General features: G+C 43.3%; 1 protein-coding gene across 2 annotated transcripts; it reads left to right on the top strand.

Moving 5' to 3' along the window:
• The first annotated feature begins 352 nt into the window (after positions 1–352).
• On the top strand, positions 353–23,780 carry GPHB5 (glycoprotein hormone subunit beta 5). Of its 2 annotated transcripts, XM_040559674.1 has the most exons (7): positions 353–804; positions 2,161–2,320; positions 2,852–2,945; positions 3,567–3,729; positions 13,856–13,968; positions 14,641–19,947; positions 21,741–23,780. In XM_040559674.1, the coding sequence occupies exons 6-7, from the start codon at positions 19,744–19,746 to the stop codon at positions 21,927–21,929; spliced, it is 393 nt and encodes a 130-aa protein (XP_040415608.1). In that variant the 5' UTR covers positions 353–804; positions 2,161–2,320; positions 2,852–2,945; positions 3,567–3,729; positions 13,856–13,968; positions 14,641–19,743; the 3' UTR covers positions 21,930–23,780. The 2 variants fall into 2 exon arrangements, with proteins under 2 accessions (XP_040415608.1, XP_040415609.1); XM_040559675.1 differs by lacking the exons at positions 353–804; positions 2,161–2,320; positions 2,852–2,945; positions 3,567–3,729; positions 13,856–13,968 and having other exon boundaries at positions 17,732–18,175; positions 19,743–19,947.

Below are 23,780 nucleotides of genomic sequence, written 5' to 3'. Positions count from 1 at the left end.
GCATTAGATCTACACAGTGTTTTGATAAACCCTTTGAGCCGTAACACAGCAGGTGAAAGAACAAGACTTACTCTTTGTAGTATCATTATACTGTTTCAGTCCTTGTGGTGCTCTGCATTTCGTTTTAGAAGTGAGGAGAAGGGCTTAAGATGGTTACTTGCATGGGAAACAGCCTCTGGAGAGAAGGGCAGGTAGAGCCTGGGAAGGGGTAGTGCTGGTGAATGGCTTTAGCAGAAGCACGGCCGCCGTGGATTCTGCGATAAAACTGGGGACTGTATGTATTAAACATCTACTGCTGATTTTAAAAGGTCAGCTTTCCTAGGTGAGTTATTCCAGTAACCTGATTCTTAACAATTCTTTCCACTTTAACGCTTTTCCAAATCGAATTTTCAGCAGTTGGATCTTGCATGCCTTCGTTAGAAGAGCTTATTATTGGAAATCTCTTTAATTCTTCTAAGACTGTATTCAGATCACTTATCGTCTTTCTGTCTCTTACTGCAAGGCACGTCTTTTCCAAAGAAGTTCAAAAAATAAAATTAGAACCTGCAGTAAGTTGGCCTTCAGGCTAGGATTTGTCTTCAGTACTTGCAAGTTAGAAAGCAACCCTTAAAGGACTGGAATTAATAACTTAAAGCAGTTTCCTACTTCTTGTAATGGTAATTGCTTTGCTAATTTTTCACTTTGTCTTTCCTTCTCAGGAGTGTTCTGGTTTCCTCATGTAATAGCAGAGCTTCTAGTTTATCTTGCATTAAGTTTGGACCCAGATCACAAGTCTGTGGCCTACGAAAGTGGTTTTGCATGCAGGTAAAGGCCCAAGTCTCTATTCAATTATTGCTTTAACGTGCAGTGAAGCAATAGTCTGGATATTAAACTAGAAACTGATACGTGCTCTTGCAGTATGAATTCAGAACTATTTGGTTTTGAAGATTAAATGCTGAAGCCAAAGTGAATATCTGGAATTTGTTAGTAAATACCTTGAAAGGAAGCATACTAACCCAAAGCGAGTAATGACTTCAGGCTTCTCTGGAAGCTCCCCATCACATAAAAAATGATATAGTGAAACTTTATTCTTTTCCTGGGTGTTTCTTTTATTATTACCATTATTGTTCATTTTGTCTACTCAATACTTTTCGTCCCTCAAACCACTGAAGGTTCGAGATGCTGGAGATTGCTCAAGAGGAATGGAAATCTTGTGGTATATTTAAAAAGAAAAAGATATGTTTTGTATTGCTGGACAGTGGTGCATGCCTTTGATAAACACTTGACAATGTCTGGGAACTTGTTCTGCATTATCCCTGAAAAAAAAGCACGGGGAAGGGAACGCAGTCAAAATATTCTACATGGCTTCTGAACCTTGGTTTTGAGCTTCTTATTTTGACACCAGCAGAGAAAAGTTTTTGATGTTGTATGAAGGCTGCACTTCACCGACCGAGCTAGCAGCAACCCAAGCGGCAGTATTTACAGAGCATCTGGCTAGCAGAGTGGTGCGCTGAGGATATGTATGCCAACCTGCCAGCCAGAGCACAGTGAAGCTCGACTGTAATTGGTCTGACAGTAAGGAAGGAAAGACGTAGTGTTTTTATGAGTATATGAGCAGGCTTCTAGCAACAAATTCAGAAGTTACGTGCAAAACTTTGCTTGGATTGAGCAGGCTCTGGTCAATTTTGAATCTTTACCTCCTGATGAAGCACGTAAGGGTTAGCTGGGTGAGCCTACTGGTCAACAGCGCCACTCAATTTTGGATATCTTTTTAATATTCATTGTGTGAAATGAGTTGGACTACAGATTATGCTTATCTGTTGTCCCTAAGATTATGTGATGACTCCCATGCATTTTCTAGAGATTGTTTTGGCTCTGCAGATAACGTGCATGAGTGGAAAATAGCTGTACACATAAATATCTTACATCAAAATGTGCATCTGTGTTCTACAGTCCTCATTTTAGGCGTCTTGGAGGCAGTAGGCTGAAGTCTGCTGCTGATACGTCTCAAAGTAAACTGAAATTTGGCAAAATACCCTTGATTTCTGCAGCAAGGAAATGTGGAATTCAGACAGTGGTAATTAATTTATTAGCCCACAGACTATTTCACAAACACAAAGGGGCATTATCGCTATTTGCTGTGCACGACACTCATCAGACAGTAATTGTTGATTTGGTTAGTGATTATTTCAAGCATCAGTTCTGGCCAGACTAGAATTACCCCGAGGAATACAAAGGAGAGAACATTTCCCGCTGCGCCGTGGTACGTCTTGCCACCCCCACTCATGCCATCCTCTCAAGCGATGCCAGCCTCCTGCTACAAGGCTCCTCCAACGCAAGGGTGAGGACTTGTGACGAGCTGAAGTTGAGCAAAATTTGTCTTTCTGGTCAAATTCTTCCTAAGGAAGACAGGGTTGGTGGCCTGGGCTGGTGGGTGTTTCGGCCTTACCAAAGCAAATGGCTTTCCATGTGGTTAGCTAAACGTCTCCGAGTTTTAGAGTGGCCCTTGTGATGTAGCTCTGCTTTAGCAGAAACTGTGTTGAAGCTTTTTTCAGGTTAAATTCTATTTCTGTAATGATCTTCAATCTGTTAACTCCCTTTAAAATTTCCAGCTTGACTAATTAAATGACCCATAGCCTGCTTCCAATCCCATTGCTCTCTCTTTGGTTATTTGGAGTTTGTTGGCAAAGTATTTGCAACTGCTGAATTCTGTAAATTTGCTCCAATTATTAGAAATGCAGTAGAACAGCTGAAGATGTATGTAGGACGTAAGGGTTTTAATTTGACACCCTAATGTAAGATCGCACGGAATGATTTTTTCCTCCCATTTTTCTTCTCCTATCTGACCAATTTGTTTTCTTTTGCTCTACAGTTAATTCTGCTGATGGTAAATTTGAATATGTGCGACACAGAAGCCAAATGAGAGAACAAAGGAGCTGCTTTCAAGATCTGTGTTTCCGGAGAAGGTTTGTAAGTTCCCCTTACAGCACAATCTTCCATGCTCCTCCCTCATGCCCTTCTCTGCGCATGAAAATTCACATCCAGCCATCCCCCAAAAGCTCCTAGAAGCACCATGCCTTAATTTAGGGAGTACCTGTGGTCAATATCTGCAAAAATCAGATCCTTAAAGGTTGCATAAGCCTTTTTGATTCTTCTGCTAAACAGTTCAGTCAGGCCAAGTGTATGCATGATTTCGTGCTGGTTTGTAGTTTTGTCAGAATATGGGAGTGTTAGAATATGGCATTTTAGTCCATCAACTCTTTTGTCTTTTTTTTTTCTCTGAATTTTCATCTGTTGCAAAAAATGTATGTTAGTAACTTTATGCAGTCCAAATGCACTTCATGTAATAAAAGAAAAACAGGCAGTTCCAGGAGTGGCAGCAGAAGCACTCACACCTGGCTTCCCGTGTCCCTGTCCCACATGTGGTTTCCCTGGTACAGCTTGTGGCACCTATAGGAGCTACATCTGTGGCAACAACTCCTCTGACTCGTGGTGGGACTCAACCATGACAGAAGCTGGGGAGAGAAGAGGAGAAGTGCCAGCAGTCAGGTACATGTGGTGTGATAACACCGGATTTGTTTCCATAGGAGACTTCACCATCACAGGATATTAGGCTCCTTGCCTGGATCGAGAGGTGCTGATCCAACAGCAGCCCCCTGGTTTCTGCCAACTGCTTTGGACTTGCTTGGCCAAACCAAGAAGGCCCTAGCATTCACGTGCAGGAGGAAGTGATCGTGCCGAAGGTATGAGGTATGTACAGAGTCTGCCTTTTACTTGATGAATTCAGTGTCTAGGAAAAGAGATTAACTAAATCAGTTAGATTGTTAAGAAACTCTACCCCCTTTTTCTTTTTACTCCTTTTAATCGAGCATAATTTATATTCCTGCTAAATCCACCATCATTACGCTCCTTTCTCTTTTCCTCTTCTAAATTACCAAGCCAGTTTCAAATCCTTGGTGATGAAATGTATGCAGTGTGTAACTTAATGGAACAAAAATTAACCTATTATTGGGATTTGAAATCTAATAATTAAATGTAAATGCTTGGATTCATTGTCTAGGGAAACAGAACCTATAAATAAGCCATTTAATGTCATACTGGTATTTTCTTTTGATCAGACTTCAATTAGTCAGTGATGTAGGATATCCTGTTTTGGTTGCATCATTATTGCAGCAGGGAGTGTTAGCATGAAATCCAGATCCCGTACTCATAAGTAACAACTCATTTTCCAAAGCTTAAGTTGTCTTTTCTATGTAAGCTTGATTTCATGGGATAACTGTTCGACCAACTTTTGTACATTATGGTAGGATAGTCCTGAGGCAGAACTGGGAAATGTATTATATCTCAGTGTTTTAATGGCAGCAGCAACAAGAACAAAGATCAGCTAAAAGGGAAAGCATTTCCCTTAACACCGCTTTCCAGTACCCAGGATGGGCAAAGTACAGGTGAGGCTTGGGGTTAGTGATACCAAGCTTGCTATGGAAATGCTGGCCATCGGTTAAAAACGTGACCTTCCTTCCATCCTGGCTTTTCTCCCTGTGTGCTGCCTGACTTGGCAGCAGTTGAAGCTTTGAAAAGTATTTTCCTTTGCTGTAACCTTGAATTGTTTTCCATGTGTTCGCGTTCTGTCAGTCGCATCCATTATCCTCATCGGTTTGTTCGTGCTAATCCATTTTCTAAGTAACATCTGGAAATGTCTCTTCTGCAAAGTACAGAACTGGGGTGTTTGCCTTTTTGCCTGCACAGAGAGGACTGGGCAGGTAGGGGAGGAGAAGGGTTCCTGGCATCTCTTTGCTGGTGGGATGGGAGTGTGAGCAATGCAAGGTGGACAGGCCTCTGTACGGGTGCTGTTCCTCCATGCCACCAGGTCCTGGGGTGAGAGGGCCATGGGGTAATCCTCACCCACTCCCCTGGGGTCTCCAGTCAGGTTTCCCATCCCATAACACACTTTCCAGTGCTTTGGTGAATGGATACCTCCTGTTCTCTCCTTGCCTCTGGCTGGCATGCACCCTCTCTCATCCACAGCTTTCTTTTTCTCCCTCTTACAAGAGGTATTCATCCCATCCTAAACACTTTCTGATCCCCCAAAGTGCCACCATTACTCCTTATTGCCAAACCCACTGCAGTCCCAGACCACATGCCTGACCTGGAGCTCGTGTACGCTCTGGTGGTTTTGTTGGGACCTGTTCCTCCTGCTCTCCAGAGCTCATACCCTCATCAGCCACCCTTCTGTTGGATCCCCTGGCAGGTCAAGTCGAGCCTCTCACCTGGCTCTTCTAGAAGAAAGAAATCCTCTGCTCTGATAACATGAGGATGTGAAAGATGTAACAAGTAAGTAACAGTACAAAATCAACCAGTGCTTAGAGGACAGAGTGTGTAGACAAAAAGAGTGTTGGTCCTGAACAGAATTTGTCCCTGTGCACAGGAGGGTATTCTATTTTAATCTCAAAAATAAAAAAGCAACAATATGTTTTTCTATAAATGGCTAAGTTAAAAAGAATAATCACTTGAAAAGAAGAAATAATTTATGATTTTTCCTTGGCTGCCCTCATGCTTGCTTCAAGAGGGGGAAATACCCCCTTCTAAGAACAGAAACATGATGAGGCGGGTAAAGGCTGTCTCTGGGAACTGCAAGACTTAATTCTGTGCTTGCTGTGGTCATTGGTGGAAGTCCCATTGCAGTCAACAAAAATAAAATAAAGGTCTGCTGCATCTATATGGGAAACTGGACAATAGTAATAGGAGTGATGTGGGCTCAGTTTCCTCTTCCTGCAGTAAATTTATCCTATTAATATCATCTGCTGTTTTGTGTACATTAGCTGCATGACCCCTAGAAAGCTTTTATGCCTGTAAGCTTCAGAGAGGAGTTCAGTCCCACTTTGCTTCCTGCATGTCTTAGAAGGATGTACCCATTGCCTCCAGACAAAACTTTAATAAATTTATGCTGCATTATTTGTGAATAGTACATGAGCCTGCAGTCAAACATTGAAGAACATATAATAAAACTCAATCCCCTCATGTTAAGTAGAGTGAGTTTTTTTCTAAGGCTGTCTAGACACAATGTGTACAAAAGAATTTTGTTCTGAATAGGGCACCACTGTTAAAATGATGATACTGTGCTAATGTGGAAATTGAAAGGGAATTTTTGCTTTCAAGGGTAGGGAGCTATCCTTTTCTGGTGCGGTTGTCATCTTAAAACCAGCGTTACTAAGATGCCGTCTTTTCTCCTCTGAGACTTTCCATTATTATTACTTATTTAAAACATTGTTTTGAGCAAAAAACTGCTTACCTAATCACTGAGGTGAGGAAAAAATGGAAATTAAGCAGTGTAACTTCACTTCCTTGTCTGGAGAGTACCAAATGCATACAGAAGAGGTATTTTGTACGGGTTGTAGTAAGCATCATACGATGCTGAGAAGCAGGATGCATGTTGCCCATCGTGGCACCCTGTAAGGAGGTGGGCTGATATCTGGTAGACTCTGGAAGAAGTTGGCATGCATGAAATGCACTGCTCTGAGCCACAGCGGCAGAGGTGAAAATGAAGACCAGGCAAAATCTGTTGCAACGTTTATCTTCCTTCAGGGTGCTCAGATGTATAAGAAATTGGAGAAAAAAATCATTTTTGAATAATGAACATGTCAAATTTGTCTACATCCAGGAAAAAATCTTTATTCCACTCCCCCCAGTGTATCAGGGCAGGGTTGTCATAGCCGTGGCAGTCAAGGGCTAGTCTGGATCTCTTGCTCTTTCTGCCCATGCCATTCTAGTGGTTGAACGTTGTAGCTTTGTCTCATAGGCTAATAATTTCTTGGATATGTACGATGGCTGATGCAAGGTTAGTGCGCCTGACGTCTCCCCAGGAGTAGCCCAAATGAAAAAAGATAAAGCCACCTCTGGATTAAATGCCATGAGCCTTCTTTAGGCAGCTGTGAAGATCCTGATTCAGTGCCTGCTGCTTAAAACTCCCCCTTGACATTAATGGTAGCAAGGCCAAACCACAAAGCAGGATTCTTTGGGTGATGAAGTTCCCACACTTCTGTGATACAAAGAGTCCTTCTCATTCCACAGCTGCCCTTGGGTTAGGATGGGAGAAACCCTTGCTGCTCAGCCTGGAGTCACTGCCTGGCTCTTGGGTATTAGCAGGAGGTTGGCAAAGCTTTTGCCTCAAACCAAAACCCAGTCTGGACACAGTCCTGCACATGTAATCAAACAACTGAAATGGGGGAAAACAACAAGTTAACCAATTTTCATCATTCTGTCAACACTGTAGCTCCTTGGATTAAAAATAAATGAAGTACTTTCTCAGTTGAAAAAGACTGTGAAATTCAGTGTGCAGAAGCTGTCATTGTCACTGATCTCTTCAGAGACACATTGCTAGTTCCACCAAAACCCTCTGTACTAGGCAGACAATATCACCTAACGCAGGAAAATGTGCAAACCCAAGTGTCACAGTCAGTTACCCAAGTATCTATGCCTTTTCAGCACCCTGGGACCAAGCTGTGTGGGGTGTGTTTTCCAAAAGGACTATAGACCAGCCTCATTGTCCACTGTCAGTGTCAGTAGGGTTTTGCCCAATGCTGAACTCTTCAAAGTCTAGCCTATAGCGCATCGCGGTTGAGTGATACCAAAGGGCCCTGGGTTCAGAAATTCAGTTCCGTACAGCTGGAGCCAGCAGGCCATCTGATCCCTTCATACACTCATCACTGATACTAATTAGGCAAACCTTTAATTTTCTAGCCATGCCTTTAGCTTCAAACCCAACATCTTATTATCTTTACAGCTTTATCTGTGAGTCATTTGTGATGCGTTTTCCTTATAAAGCAACATCTGTATGTTGTATTCTTTACATGTTGATGGGGTTCGGAGTCTTTCAGTATTTCAGCTTGAGTGGGAATCCCTCGGGTACGGTTTGGCATACCGTTCTGAAAACATACCTTTTAGTCATTTCACTCCTGGGTTTCAACTTAAATGGCTGATTGAGGATTTAAACAGCTGGATTTCAGCATCTGTTTGCCACATGCCAGCTGCCACCAAAGCAAGAAATTATTACAGTGGGTCATGATTTACATATATGACCTTTGAGCATAGGAGAATATAGCAGAAATTGTCAGAATCAAATACAATATAAAACCCTGTGAAGTACAAAGCTTGTCTTGTCAGACCATCAGGTCTTTATAAATTAATCTCTGGTTTGGAAGTCTCTTTAAATGACAAAAACATTTTGTTTTTATCAGGGTTTATCTGTCTAATCTAATTAAATTAGACACATCTTACAAAGGCTGCTGAATATAAAGTGCTTGAAGAAAAGCAGAAAGTATATAGCAATAGCAGCATGAAATTGAGTCTGTGGTTCTCTCTCAGTTAATCTGTATTGATTAATCTGTATGCAGAAGACTACTGGCTCCTACTTGAACTTGCAGCTCAAGTAACTATCAACATCTTTTACTAAATTATAATTCCTGAACTCATAAACAAGTTATAAATTATGAGTGATGTGATCCCAGTGACAGGGAGCTATTCCTCTCTGGGGCAGAGCTGAGTTTTGGAAAGCACTGCATGTATGAATGCACTCCCAGGGACTGAACATCTGATCGTCCTGTGCTGGCATTGGCATCTCACAGGTTGTGGCATGTGCGGAGGCATGAACGACTTACTGTGCAGTGGTGTGCCTGCTGTTGGTTTGGTTTATAAGGGTGGTTTTGAGATGGATTATGGCTAAGGGGTGATATTCAGGACTGGTCTATGATAGTCGTCAAAAAAATACTAAATTGTGCTAAATACAATCTCAGTATGGTCTCCGCATTCTTCTTTCACAAAGAACGTGCTTGTCTGTCTCCAGATACATTACAGAAGAGTTAAAACAGAGATTCCTGCAGGAAGGCCATGGGCTTGAGTACAGTGAGACAGTTGCACAGTGATGCTAATGTGTGAAAGCAGGAGCTTTGGCATCTCTTGCTCTTCTCATGGTCCTCACCTGGTAAATCTTCAGTTGCTGACAAGTCGGTGTGCCAAGACAGACAACAACAAATGGGCAACCCTCTGGTCACCTCAGCTGGCTCTGTAAGGTTGTAGAGTTTGTTTCTCAGGCCTGATGGTTCCTATATTTCTGTGTCTCTCTGTATTTATGCGAGCCATGCTGATTCTGTGACATGGGATGACTGCACCCATGAGGAGCTTGTTAAAGTCAGCGGGAACAGGGTGATGAACTCAAACTTGAAATAGTCTGAGAACTCGAGAGTGTTGACTGAGATCCACATTTCCCCAGAGGGTGAAAAGAGTTCAGGCTGGAGGGTTTGGTTCTGTCTGCTGCCGAAACATCTTGCTCATTACTGTCTGGGTCTAGGCTGTAATGAGCTTTGATTTGGACAAGTGCCTCTCTGGGGTTTGGGACTCGCGTTGTACTTGTTTTCCTGACTGGATTTGATTAGTTCAGTAGTTCCATGAGCTTATTCTAACAGGATTCACAGGAAGAGGCAGTAGCTTTGTTTCAAGAGACTTCACTTCTAGCTTTGTCTAATTTGTAAACTTCACTCATCACCAAGGCAATGTTGAAAACGGAGCATTAGCCCTGGTGGTGATGCATGTCAAAATGAGAAGTCTTTTTTTCCAGTGCACTGGACACAAACAATAGGGAAAATAATGAATTAAGATAATACATCTTTGAACTTACATAGTTTTGACTAAGAAGCTTCATCTTCCACTTCTGAGCCCAGAGGAGAGAATTAATAGAGTTATGTCATTGCCCACTAGTCTGTCATAAAAGTCTAAATCTCTTTTCAAAAGACCATTGGAGGAAAGTTATGGAATGCAGAATTGATTTGAGTTAAATTGGCTATTGCAGTTACTTATAATTTACATAGTATCCAAATTTATTGGAGAATCTTTTTCACATTGCAATGAACCGAGGGCAGATCTGCAGACAATTACCTGGTGTGCAAATAGAGAGCCCAGCTCTCCCCTGTATCAGCATTTAGCCAGCTCCATTGAATTTGAATTCTTGATTTACATGGGACTGAATGTGATCAGAATCATGGCCACAAACAGTCCAGCAAGCAAGAGAATATGGCCACAGCTGAGGACAGTTTAAGGACACGCACACTTTGAAAAGCTTGTGTGAGAACTGAGAAGTAGCTGCAGTGTGTGATATTCAAAGTCAGTTATTCACTACAGGTTTGATAAAGGCAAAAACAGAGCACAGGAGTAAAGTGCTGCACATTTAAAGCTTCCATTCTATATCCTTAAAAATATAAAGTGAAACAGAGTACTGTCATCTCAGAGTAAATGTCTGCTGCTCTGCTGCTTCATAGCATTTCTGTCCAGATTGAAAAAAAAAATAAATAAAGCAGGACTTTTCATATATCAGTCAGTCCTCCTATTCACCTTAATTCTTATTATTTCTGTCAAACCCTTTGGCTGTTTATAGCAACTTTGACAGAATAATATTAGTATCACTGTAGTGCTTATTTATTAGTTTTTATATTGCTTAGTGTTTTTCAGATATAAATACATTGGTAGGGTCGATGTTACTGCCCACCTGAGCAAAACCTGCAGTGCTGGTGCAACCCTTACCAAACGTCAGGGAACCCGTGTGTCAGTTTGGATGCACATGTCCGCAGGAGCACAGATGTTATGTTTTGGTGATCAAAGAACGACCTTGTTTTGTGAAAATGTTTTAATATCAGTTAATGTTTTATTTTTTTTACCATGCATGATAATAACATATCAATGTTGTTTCTGTCATGGTTGTTTTGCCTGTTTCAGTAGCTTCCTTTGGCCCTAGTTCTGCAGGTGTTGCTCAGGCATTTTTCCTTGTTGAGTTTCCCCTGAGACAAGGTGAAATGTTGAACAGAGAGGAAGCTAATCTTGGAAGCTGTCATTTACAGGGTGCCATTTATTTTTACAGTCACCCACGTATTGCCTTGCCTTAGAGATGTCAAAAGAGCTGAAAACTTGGCAGGAACCAGGGATTGACTCAAGGACTTCATGCCAAGCAAAAGTCTGTGTTCTCTTGAAAAGTTTGCACGTCTCTGTAGTGAGGATGAGTTTGGAGTTAATTAGACTCATTTTCATGTTATTTCAGGGCATGTTAGTCAGTCATGGCCAATTGCACATTTACCTGGTGGCTGTTGTTTTCAGACCCTATTTTTGACTTTTTTTTGGTGTATGTCTTAAATTAACACTTTCTTCCCCAAATATTTTTTCCAAGCTCTGATCATGTCATGTATTTGACAGTGACAAAACAGAGAGCTATCCATTTTCCCCCCAATTAGTAGTGTTTTCTTCCTTATTACTGGGAGCTATTCACCTTTCCAGAGCAAGGATATGAAGGCCTTAAGGAAGGAGTTGCCTTACTTTCCTAGGGATCCTGATTAAGGACTTCCACAGCCTGAGCTTGGGGTTGTGTGTTTACTCTCTCCTCCTCATCCATTCTAGGTATCTAGGTATGTCTTTTTTTTTTTTTTTTTTTCCCTGATATAACTCTGTATGTGACAACTCCTGAATCTTCAGTGAACTCCCTGAGAATGTCCCTGTTCCAGGTAATTTCTTCTTGGCAGTCACTTTCTGAGAAATGTGTCTTAAGCAGGTCTTAATCTTTGCAATGCAACTCACCAACTCTAGAGAACAAGCTACAGAGTCAGACCATCACTTCTGATAGCATAAAGGCTTTCTATTGCAAAACATACCAGCCAACACTCTTGATACTCCTACCCTTTCGTTCTTCGTTAAGAGATAAGAGACACCTGAATTAGCATTTGCATGACATGGACTGGGATACTTATCAGGCAAACTGTTCTGCTTTATTACTTTTTTATTTTAAATTGTGGCTATCCTTCACTGTTGGTATTTTGTTGGGTGTATTTTGTTGGAAGGTGTCCTTTTCTTAGGCATGAACATTCTTAACTTTCCGTTTTCCTTTCCATTTTTCCCTGAGTTTTTCTTCCCAAACATTTTGCAAGGAAATCTAAGGTTTGAGAAATTCATTTTTCTGAAGTACCACTTGCATAAATACGCCAACTGTAATGCAGACTATCCTGTTAGCCCATATTGTATAAACCCAGGTTATGATAAAGAGCCTGAACTGAACCTTCAGTCCTGCTATGGATTTGTCTTATATTGGTATTGCTGTATGTGTTAGAGATGCTCAGTACCAATTTTCAGAAGCTCTGGCTCTTATAGTGGCTTTAAGACCTCCATTACCTCTTCTCTGGATTGAATCCATCATAGCTACAGGCCCTTTTCAGCAGAACAGTGTTATCTCACTGAGTTTGACATGCCTGAAGCAAACGGTGGATTAGCATTTTTCTCTTCCTGTTTAAGCGTACTCTTGGACTTCATTTTCCAGGACTGGATGCAGAAGGAGATGAATGGTGATTGTTAGTCCCCCTGCAGCAGCAATGCTAGAGAGACAGTGTCTGTGCTGGAGCAGCTATGGTGCTGCTGCATTTAGTGCTGTGTTGTTTCACAGCAGATCAGATCTCCAGGACTCGACTTCGCAGTTTTCTTCACTGGGCAATTCATAACACAAGCAGCACAGAAAGCAGCAGAGAAATAATTATCTTTTTTTTTTCCTTTGTAAGATAGGTCATTCCTTAAGCACTAAGCGTGGCATGATTTATTTCCACAGCAGGCTTGACAAATCCTCTTTTCTGACTCCATTTTTCTCATCTGAACACTCATTCAGCTGGTGCCAGTTTGCGCTGTGATAACCTCGGGAGGTGAAATGAGTCTTTTAAAGCAGGAGGAGTAGATCTGTGTGCCTGAGACCTTCAGTTAGGACTGGTGTCCCATTGTTAATGGGGCAAGTCAACATTTATCTAATTACCATTTGAGAATACATTTCCTGATTGCTGCATTGTGCTCGCTCTGCTTACATTTGGCAGTATTTCTGTCAGAGCATTTGTATGAGCTTTATTTGCTTCCTTTGATTTTAATTTTTAGATCAGCCATGCCCTCTCAAGGTTAAACCTATTTTGTCTGTCCCTTTGTAAATCAATTCTTCACATTCTTTAGAAATTTAGCAAATGACAGAAAGTCACATTCCAAGACACATCTGTAGCAGCTGTGAGGATAGATTACAGAACTGTACTGTACTTGTCTCTAATGCTTTTCTCAGGACACAAAGTTTATCTTTTCTTTCAAAACTACCAGCAAAGAGTGAAAAACCTGTTGAGGCAAAGTCTAATAGTAAATAGAGCTTCTAGAGGGAAAATTGAGTCTGGTGCTAATTTTTTCAGGGAGTTCATCAAATTACCTCTGCCATACGTAGTTTCATCTACCTGCTTCACTGACCTGGCTTTCAAACTCACTCCATTCTAACCTGAATCCTAACCTCTCTTCAATGCCTCCTCTGGGGGACTTGGCCAGTAAACCTTCTTTCATCATCCATTTCTCCTTCTCTTACTTTTGAACCCACAGCCACCCTTCTCACAGTGGTGAGAGTCATTCCTAATTCTTCCTTATTTCATATGTTTAGAACGACTACAGATTTTACGACCTTTTTCTCTGTGTGACCCTCTTGTGACCAGTGCATAAAGATCTGCTATCTAGTTACTGGCTTGGCTTGCTTGAATGGCAATCAGTTTCTTTCGTGGCCAGCCAGCCTCCAACCTGGCTCTCCGCAGTACTTATGGTGTGTAACCAGTCAACGTTACTGTTTCCCTTGGCCTGTCTCATGAGGTAGCACATCCTGGTATCTTTCTTGCTTTCCCATGGCTGATCCCACTTAAGCTTCTAGTCCATTAACTCCCTGTTCCTTACTGTACCTTATTGCCAACTTCTACAGCCTGCCTCCTCAAACCTCTGTTTGTACAGTAATATTAACTCTGCTTCCTGATGACCTCTCCCTCCATGCTCTCTTCCATTTCTTTACTTGCAGGGCATCGCAGGAAGAACATTTGTAAGACCTCCATCAACTCTGGTTTTCAGAGTTTCTCCTCCAAAATCAGTGATGCTGTTGATATCCACAAGAAGACAGTGAACTGAGCTGAGGTAAAAATGTCTTTTCTTTTCTTTTTTTTTCCCCTCTTCATTTTATCTGTCCCTCCACAAAATTTTATAAGACAATGTACTTCTGATAGAAAGAACTAGAAAACTGGGGCAAAGCCTAGATGTTTTGGTAGTGCTAGACTGAGAAAATCCGTGTTGCCTGAAACCAGGGATTTGATATCTGATGTGAAAGACTATAGTTTTTCATTGGAAAGCCTATTTTCTTTTTTGTTAGAGTAGCGTTGATAACTTTTTTTTTTTTAACCTACTCCAAATGTTACACAAAATACTAACATAGTCATTGTCAGTACTTTGCTTGTGTATAAGCTCTCACTTTCCTCCCCCACTCTTTGTTTCTCTCTCTCTTTCTGAATTGTGAATTAATCAGGATACAGACAGATTGCTCATAGTAGTGGGATATCTTGAGACTGGTCAAAATAAAAATAATCCATATAGGTTTTTAATATTAGAAAATCAGGGCATGTTTGAAGTTGAGAGACTCATCGTTGAGAGACAAGGATGGAATTAAAAATTTCCTGCATGGCTGAGAATTAGGGTGTTAATGTTAATCTCTTTGGATAATTTTAATTTTGGTGTTTTAAGTGGTGTTGAAATGTGGTGTTTTAAGTGGTGTTGAAATGAAGAGCACCTGGTATTGGTCTGTTTTCTGTGCAGGGGATAGGGAAAGACTGAGCATGAATTTCGCATCCAGAAGGCAGCGAAGAGCCTACACACATCCAAGCTCTCTTGCAGCGATGGAATTCCCCATGTTTGAGGCTGAAAGCCCAGAATTCTTTTGAACAAGAGTGACTGTTTTTCAGAAAGCCTCCTGGAGGGCACAGGCTGTATATCGAGCTTCATAGTGGGACCTCTGCCAATAACTGGTCAGTGAGGGGCTAAGTCAGGAGCAAAGCATCCTCCCTGCTGGCAAAACCTCCCAGGACTGCATTCGGGAATTGTGCTGTTTTGCCAAAGGAAAGTGGAGTCACTGGGAGGCCAAAATGGGCAAAGCCCTCCCAGGTTTTGCTGGGAATTGGTTGAATTAAGCCCACAAATATTTTATAACCTCAAAGGTTACACATTGTGGAGGGTTGCTGCGTGGTTCCACGGCAGTTCTTGTGCAAAGCCTGTGAGATTCACCTGAACTTGAGTGATGAGCAGACAACACTGTGAGTTATCGGTGCTGATAACCCTGACACCTTGAACAGCATATTGATTTCTGTGTTCTGCCCGTCCAGAATTCAGAGGAAAAGCCACACAAGCCTGCATGGATGAGTGGATACACAATCCTCAACAGAGGTCCTCCCTTGGTCAGTCTCTTTCTGTCTCGTTCTGTGTCTCAAAAAAGGAACGTGAAGATAAATGGTAGACATAAAGATGTAACTTTTAAAGATGAGTGTGTCACCCTTTATTTCAAATAATTTTGAAATATGTGGGGAAAATAAAAATACACAGCCTTTAAATTTCTGATGTACACAGAAGGCCAAGTGTACAAGTACACAGTATATTTGTTAATTAGCTTAAATAAAAAACAAACAAACAAAAAAACCAACAAGCCAACAAAACACTACCTGGAAAAAGGCCAACACTCATAGTTTTCATGAGACATGATGCAAATCCTTCAGAAATCACTGTCTGTCCCATGAATAGACAGAACTTTCAAGAGAGAAAATAAGCGAGAGGGGTCAGTTTGCAATTTGTCTCTCATTTTGCTTCATGAGGTTTTTCAGTACAAGTGAAGACAGGAGAACAGAATCTCAGCAGAAGTCAGTGAAACAAACTGGATTACACAAACTAAAAGTCCAGCCCTTGTTTTTCTAGTCCATAGAAGAAGAGGAATCTGTCAAAGCTGGTTGATATGCCATCTGGAATGTATTTCCTGTATCTGTCTGTAATCTTGGGATGATTTTTGCTAGCACATTTTCAGAATCAGAGGAAAATTGTCAACCAATATTTTCACTTTTACCTGGTTTCTCTGCAAGTAGGAACTTCTAAACCATACTTAAAAACAAAATTCTAAAAGTTTATTTTTATAGCTTTATTTTTGGTCCATAATGTCAAAGAAACAAGCAGAAAATCAGAGATTTTTTTTTAAATGGAAAATTGCTGATATTTTTAGATCAGTGGCAAGACTTTGGCTGTTTCTCTTGACCTCCCTGTGATCTGATGTGGCTTTGGATCTCCTGCTTTTCCCATATGCTATTAGTTTCACTGACAGAAAAGGTGTGCAGGACATGTCTGGTGATGAGGTCTGTGGAGTCCATTGTAATACCTCTCCAGTATTCCTCCTCCATCATCTAACCTGATGGGTCTTGATTTGAAGCTGGAGTCCTTTGCTGCTAGCAAGACTGTGAAGGACCCCTGTCACCCCTGGAGACTCATGGCTTGAGAGTGGTCCATTCCCAGCTGCCTCCCAAGATCTCCATGTGCAAGGCTCAGCCTCTCTTACTGCAGACTCTAGGCAGATCCTTTGGACGAATGATAAAGCCTGAGACCCGAGAAGGACCTCATGTGCTGCTGCACTAAAAATGCATAAAATGAGAGTAACTTTGGGGAGGGAAAAGGTGGAAGGAGAAGAATTAGGATGATGGTTGTAGAACAGACAGCAGCTCTTACCTATGCAAAATGTCCTGAGGTCAGTGCGAGACTGCAGACAACAGAATTGCTTCCCCCTGTCAGTTCTTCCAATCACCATTTCCTAATTTAGACAGAAATGGTGAATCTCAGAGGCAAATAACAAGCCTTTTACAAGTCAGCTTGTGTGCATGCAATCAGTATAATTTCCTGACCAGGGAAATAGCAGGGCCACACAGCAGCAAGAAAAACAGCCAGACAGTGGCTGCTCCAAGCTGAAAAGTAAAGTGAAGTAAGAGCTCTGTGGGTTCCCAGGGGGTGTTTGACTGAGTCCAAGTCCTGCTCCAAATTTATACATTTGACCTTGGAAGTGAAACCAGGACCCTGAACCATGGGTTAATCACCCTAAAACACGTAGAGCACCTATGTAATATATCTTGTTTGTTCCTATATGATTCAATAGCACATTTACTCAACAGCTAGTTGCTGGTTTCCAGGTCATACAACAGAAGGCCGAAATACAACCCACCAGAAGAATACGTATTTCATATTTGATAGGAGATGCATTTTCTGGACAACAACAGATGCTGTTTTGTTTTGTTTCTTTCTAACATCATAGGCTGAAGTTGATTTAAATAAAGGTTTTCTCCGTCATTTTCTCTTCTCAGGGCCGGGTCGTATTGATGTGGCCATCTGTAGCAGCAGCACTGTGAGGGGTGCATAGTTGCTGACACTTACCCTGACTTTTCATGATGTGCCTGGGTATTGAAGCATTCAGCGGTGGGAATTCACTGTCCAGTGGTGAGCCAGTGACAGGAAAGGGAGGTGACTTTCTGAGTTTGCAGCATAGGCATATGGCTGCAATTCTTTCACCACTCGTGTTTTACAAACTCACTGACCAGTGAGTTTTTCCTGGCACCATGGTTCCTCAGCTTCTTTCTGTCCTCTAAATAGCTGAAATTGTATTTGCATGGTGAAGGCAATGGACACAATTTCCATGCTTCCTTTGCATAGTGCTGCTTACCTGTGTGACAGCTGCTCATCTTCCCCCCATCCATTCCCCTTGCTTGTACAGAACAATCAAATAAAAAAGGTCTTATCCTGTTGACAAAAATTCAGGGTTTTGTTAGCACAAATATTTGCAAAGTCTTTCTTCGGGGTGTTTACTCAGGACTTGTTGAGTGCAGGGGGTAATGATTATTTCAGAAGCAGCCTACAACCTCTTTCCAATGGTATTGCAATTCTGCTATGGAAAAAAAGATCTCTTTTGCCCCAGTGCGTGCTCATTACTTTGCAAGCACGATGTCACTCACCAAGAAAATCCTTTTGTTTTGGGGCTGGAGTTATGAAACAATGTGCTTTAAGCTAATTGCTGTTGGAAAGGAGAGGCTTACTTTACAATGACTTTGATGCCTTGGGTAGTTCATGTAAGGATCTGCCTCAGTCTTGCCTTGATTGACAAGACCCTTTCTATAAATTCAAGCAATTAAGCAGCCCAGTAGTAGCTGCTAAGGAGATCTAGTGAGCACAAACCTGACAAAGATTGCTGTGCAGGTCTCCTGCTGCTCACTCTGACACTCTGAAACACTGTCTGCAATTTAAGCCTGCTGAAGGAGATCTGACTCCAACAAGTTAGGTGAGTGTGCTTCTGTGTTTGCTGCGTCGCAGCTCTGACTCATGAATAAAGCTGCAGGTTTTGCTAAGGTGGCAAAGAATAGATGTTCAATTTGTTCTGAAGTTTGTCTCTTTCGCTCTCAGATGCTTGCTATTAAAAATAAGGAAAAACAGCTTTTTTCTTTTAACTCTTTTGAAGCTTATATATAAACATATGTTCATTTAATCATTTGTAAGACAACAGTGTATGCATAGCCACATACATGAAGGGTTCACTGTAGCAAACACCATATGCTGATCTAAAACTGGTTTAACAAATTTAAAGTGTTTGGTTTAATGGAAGCCTAGAGACAGCTTCAGTCAGGCAAAAGGCAGGCGGAGCTCATTTTCCTGAAATGTATCCAGCTGAGGACACAGCCCAATGCACGCAAGTCTGTGTGCCCTATTCAGCAGCTGACCTTCTCTCTCAAAGTTAAATGTCAAGTCCAGGGTTTCTAGGTGGATGTTTTTAAATGCAATGCAAGTATGGGAGGTATAAAGTGGATATTGTGGCTTAGAGCTCGAGTTACTTTCCATTTCTTTCTCTTTCTGATAGTGTTCCAGAGAGACTGGTTGCTCGCTTCACCAAAGGTTTGAGATAGAAAGGCAGCAGGTACCAGAGGGACTTGGCCTATGGCAGCCTGTGTGGAGGCATGAGGAGTCCAAGCCTCCTCTGGTCACCTTGGCCACGTCCCTCCTGTCTAACCAGCTCTGCTCACTGGCTTGGCAGCCCTGGTTGGGTTTGAGCTGGCTGCTAGGGCAGCATTTGTGAGGGAAAAACAAGGGTTGCATCCACCTCTCTGGTGGTAGCCCAGGGAGTGACCCAGTGCCAGATGAGTGCTCGGGGTCTTGGTAATGGTAACACCAATGCTGCTTTTGGGAGGTGCTGGTCTCTCTCCAGAAGCTATAGCACACACTCAGGGATGCTTGGCTCCTGACTTAGGCTGAAAGGTAAGTAGGGTAAATCCAGGAGTAGGTGCCCTCAGCAAAATGCTGGTGTGCTCTGCAGTCCTAACCCTGTTGAATGCAGGGAGCTGCAGCCATCCTGCTACCTCTTGTAAGCATGCATAGCAGACAGACAGACAGACACAGCCCTGACAGACTGTCCCTGCCAGGGTTGGTACTGCCGCAAGTGTGCCCTGAGAGGGCGACCAAAGGCCTGTCTGCTGGTTGGCGTGGTGCAAGGCCTGGGCAGCCCAGATAGGGTGGTAGGAAGGCATTTGCTGCATTGTAAACTTGCAGTGTGGGGATTTCAATGGGTTCGAGGCACTGGTAGGTGGCTATTTTCTTCCAGACAAACCCCACTGCTTTGTGGGGAAAGTCCGCAGGCCGCTGCTTTCTGACACAGACCGTGGCAATAAGATTTACCTTATGGGAGCAGGTGAACCCTCATCTGCCCATCTTCTCTTAGGCTGAGTGAGGAAGGGGAAGAGGGGAGGAAGGGTCATCCTGGCTTTTGTGCTGAACCTATGAACTTGGACTTCTCACTTCCAGGACTGTGCCACCATCCTGGCTCTTCCAACCCTTCACTCCTCTCCCTTCCGCCACAGCATGAAGCTCCAGTGCGTGATCCTGGCTACTCTCCTCCTCCTGCTGCCAGCAGGCCGCGGTGGCAAGCCCGAGAGCTCCGCCATCGACCTGCGGACCTTCATCGGCTGCGCCGTGCGTGAGTTCACCTTCCTGGCCAAGAAGCCCGGCTGCAAGGCGCTGCGGATCACAACGGATGCGTGCTGGGGACGCTGCGAGACCTGGGAGGTGAGACTCCAGGCTGTGATCCCTGGGGGGGGGGGCTTTCACCCCCACCCAAGGAAAGCCCTCAAAAGAAAAGCATTAAATAGCTTGTGGCTGCCTATGGGGCAGGCAGGGGCTGTGTACTGCTCCATCTTGCTGTTGATGTCAGTGCCTTGCTGTGGTTCCCTCCCTCCTTGCAGGGTCTCAAAGGGCGATATGCATCATCATGTGATGATATTAACAAAGTACTTATGTAATGCTTGCATTTTGGAATTTGAAAGCCTCTTGTGGCTTAAAAACTTACGGAGAGGAGGCCTTTATTACTTTACTTAAAGAATATTCCTTTGAGATTAAGATGGAGCTCCCAGTTGAGGGCTAATATATTTTGTTCCAAAAGACACATCCCAAAGATAATGTCTGTGTCTAATTTGGCCATGTTTTAAATCACAGCCCTGTGTAAATGTGAAGTAGCTATGTTTTGGGGGTGTAGGGAAAGAGAGCACAAGTCTGCACACACTTCAGAGAGCGAGTTTCTGTCCCTCATCGCCTTTCTGCCACTGAGCAGCTCAAGGGGCCAGACCCAGACCCTAGACCTTATTAAGGGAAGCTCCAGAGGGGTTTTATCCATATAAAGACAAGGGCTCTGTATAACTGGGCAAAGCAGGAACCAGTCTCTGACAGCCCACCTTCCCTGCTTGGTGGGACAAGGGAAAGGCCACCAGCTGCCAGATTTCCCCAGTGAAACAAGGTTCCTTCAAGGGACCTCTTATCTCCCAGTTCCCCCTATCCAATGAGCACCTCTGGCAGCACAGACTTTGTAGGCTCTCGTACTGCACTGCAGTACCACGGGGATGTAGTTCAGCTGAATGCATCTGGCTGTAGGCTCAGCAGCTTCTAGAAAGCCCCTTGGATGGGGGAGGTTGGTAAGAGGGAGGGTGTCTGGATATCTTCTCACTGAAACATTGCATCTGTTCTTTTCCATGCCATCATTCCTGGTTCCTAGCACAGGCTCTTTCCAAAGCAGAGAGGGAAAGAAAGAAAATGCTAAAATGTCTTCTGGCTGTGTTACTTTATGCTTTTTCACATCTGTGTGAGGAAAAGGATTACAGTGGGCTCCCCCCGCTTCTGTCTGTGCTGCCCCTTTTGGAGTCTCTGCAAAGCACGTGCTTCTGTTGAGGAAAAACTCACTTTTCAGCGAAATTTATGCCACCATCATTCCAAGTGGGAGTGTGGGGCTCAGGGCCTTCAGGCTTCTGTCTCTTGCTGGTTGAGGTCTCTGGCCAAGCTGTTAATCTCATGAGAAACATCTCATGAGTGCAGCGCCCATGGGGGGGTGGAGGATCTGTAGGACATGCAGCCTGACTGGGGGGACTGGTCTGGCTGAGAGGGAGCCAGCTGCATGGCACCCACGTGCACCTCTGCTCTCAGGCACCTCGTGCACACAGAAGGGTTTCCAGCAGCATGTGCTTTCTCTGATGAAAAATCTGCTTCTGGAAGAAGGCAGCTGCTTTTGGCAAATCTGCATTTGGTTGAAGCACTAGTATTCTGCTGAAAACCAGCTTTTTGGGTAGGCTTTTGTCTTCCTTCAGGCGGCTTTAATTGGAACTTAGTGTTTCAGGCTCTCACACATGTACACATGCCCATTCCACTTCATGGCTGGACCCCAAGGGGCAGGTGTCAAAAGTTGTAACCTAAAAATTATTTCTGTGGCCCCTTCCATCTTGATCCAAGTGGTTTACACTAAGTCCCCTTGAGGAAACTGGGACCCCAGATATTTGTTTTGCATCTTGCCTGATGCCAGCATTTGTCTCCCACAGAGGCCAATTCTGGAACCGCCTTACATCGAGTCTTACCACCGCGTGTGCACCTACAACGAGACCAAGCTGGTGACGGTGATGCTGCCGAAGTGTGCCCCGGGTGTGGATCCCTTCTACACTTACCCCGTGGCCATCCGCTGCGACTGCGACATCTGCTCCACTGCCACCACCGAGTGTGAGACTGCCTGAGCTCTCCTTCCTCAGGTCAGGTGAGGAAGGGCCAGATTCTTCCCTGGCTCTGCACCCCTGCTATCTCCAGGCTTACAGAGGGTGTGAGTCAGTCCATAATTTGATCTCACCATCTAATGCTTCTAATCATTGACTTTCCTAGGCAGATGAGGCTTAATCCCTTCTCCCCATGCTGTTTAAAGTACTATAGCTGTAGAAACGTAGTACGCAGCCTTGCAATAGCAAATCATATGGAAAAGAAAAAAAGGATGCTGTTTCCCTTCTTCACAGGCTTTTCACAGTATGTGACCTTTCTTCACGCACAAAACGCACATGGACTAAACAGTCACAGAGCAGTTGGAAACAGGCCATGAAGGCATTACAGCTGGTGGAACAGCCTCTTTATTCATTTCAGGTTTTAGTGCCTTCCCAGTAATGTAAATGTAATTACCAGCATTTCCCCCTTCTCGCCCCCCTGTTCTTCTTACACTGAAGTCTATCAGGAATAACTGTCAAAGAAAAGGCCGTCAGGCCAATTGAATGGAAATGGGTATCCAAATCACCACCTTGAACTTAGGGTGAATGCATCCTTAGCCCTGACTCAGCAAAGTACTTAAGCTCATGATTAAGTGCTTTGCTTAATATCAGGGGACTTAAAGTTAAGCACGTGTTTCAGTAATTTGCTTAATTGGAGCTATTCTGTTGAAAAAAATCTTGCCTCACAAGGGACAATTCCTTAAAAAAATGGAAAGAAGCACATTAAATCTGTAAAAAACACAAAGATGCATTTCTTCCCATCCTGCTTTTTCCAGGATTGTCCTGGAGCAGAACTGACCTCATGTAAAATCAGAGAGGCTCTGCAAAGCCCAAGGCACCTCCCTTGACAATTTCCAGAGTTAGAGGGACCAAGCCAAAACACAGCGATGATGCTTTGGTTTCAGTGAGCCCTGGCTGAGGTGATGGGAAGGAGGGGGCCATGAAGGGTGTTCCCACACTTCTCTGCACTGCTGAGCTCCTTGGAGGCCTGCTGCTCTAGAAGGAGGTGCACACACAGCCGGAGGGCAGCCAAAAGTGCTCACAGGAGAGCTGTGGAGTTGTCTGATACACAATAACATGGCCACCAAGGGTGGGATAGGCCCAGGACCAGGAAGACAGCAGACATGTCAAAGGTTGGTTCACACCTGTTCAGACCCAGTATTTACAAACTAGGGGCCATGTAGGAGCTGCTGCAGAAGTCCCCCCCGGTGACCACAGCTCCATAAATGCCTTTGTCCTCTGGTTCCCACCTGGAGGAGGACAGATGCATGTTCATCTCTCATTTCTCCCCTGAACAAAATGGGAAATGATGTAAAAGCATGAGGATTTTGCCAAGTGCGAGGGGCTCACAGGAGTTCACAAAACAAAGATGACTTCTCAGATAGCCATTAGGAGAGAATTGCTGCTGAGAGAAATATCAGCACCTGACTTCCTCTCTGATTAAGGGTCTTCTGGATGCAGTTGCCTTCATTTCCAGGGTTGTATGACTGAAACTTTCCCAGGTGTCCTGTCCTCACTGAGACAGATTTTTTTTTTTCTTTTTAATTTAACCTGTAATTTATTAGTTGCTGCCATGTTTTGTCTGGAATTGTGAAAGATGCACTGTGGTTGAGTAGGAAGGAGGTAATTTTATCATCTGCCCTCAGTAATTCTGAATATAGACTGCTATATCAAACAGCAGCAGGAGCAGTTTTCTGGTGATGGTGAGTTTAACTGCCTTAAAAAGTCCTTGTGTTTTCTTTCAAATTGCATCTCTCAATCTCTTCAAGCTTGTTATTGTTCTAACCAGCATCACAACTACTATGGGAAACCTACAAAATATTTGTGTCCTTAATA

This window comes from Cygnus olor, chromosome 5 (genome assembly GCF_009769625.2).
Source record: "Cygnus olor isolate bCygOlo1 chromosome 5, bCygOlo1.pri.v2, whole genome shotgun sequence".
Lineage (NCBI taxonomy): Eukaryota > Metazoa > Chordata > Aves > Anseriformes > Anatidae > Cygnus > Cygnus olor.
This window is presented reverse-complemented; position numbering and strand designations above follow the sequence as displayed.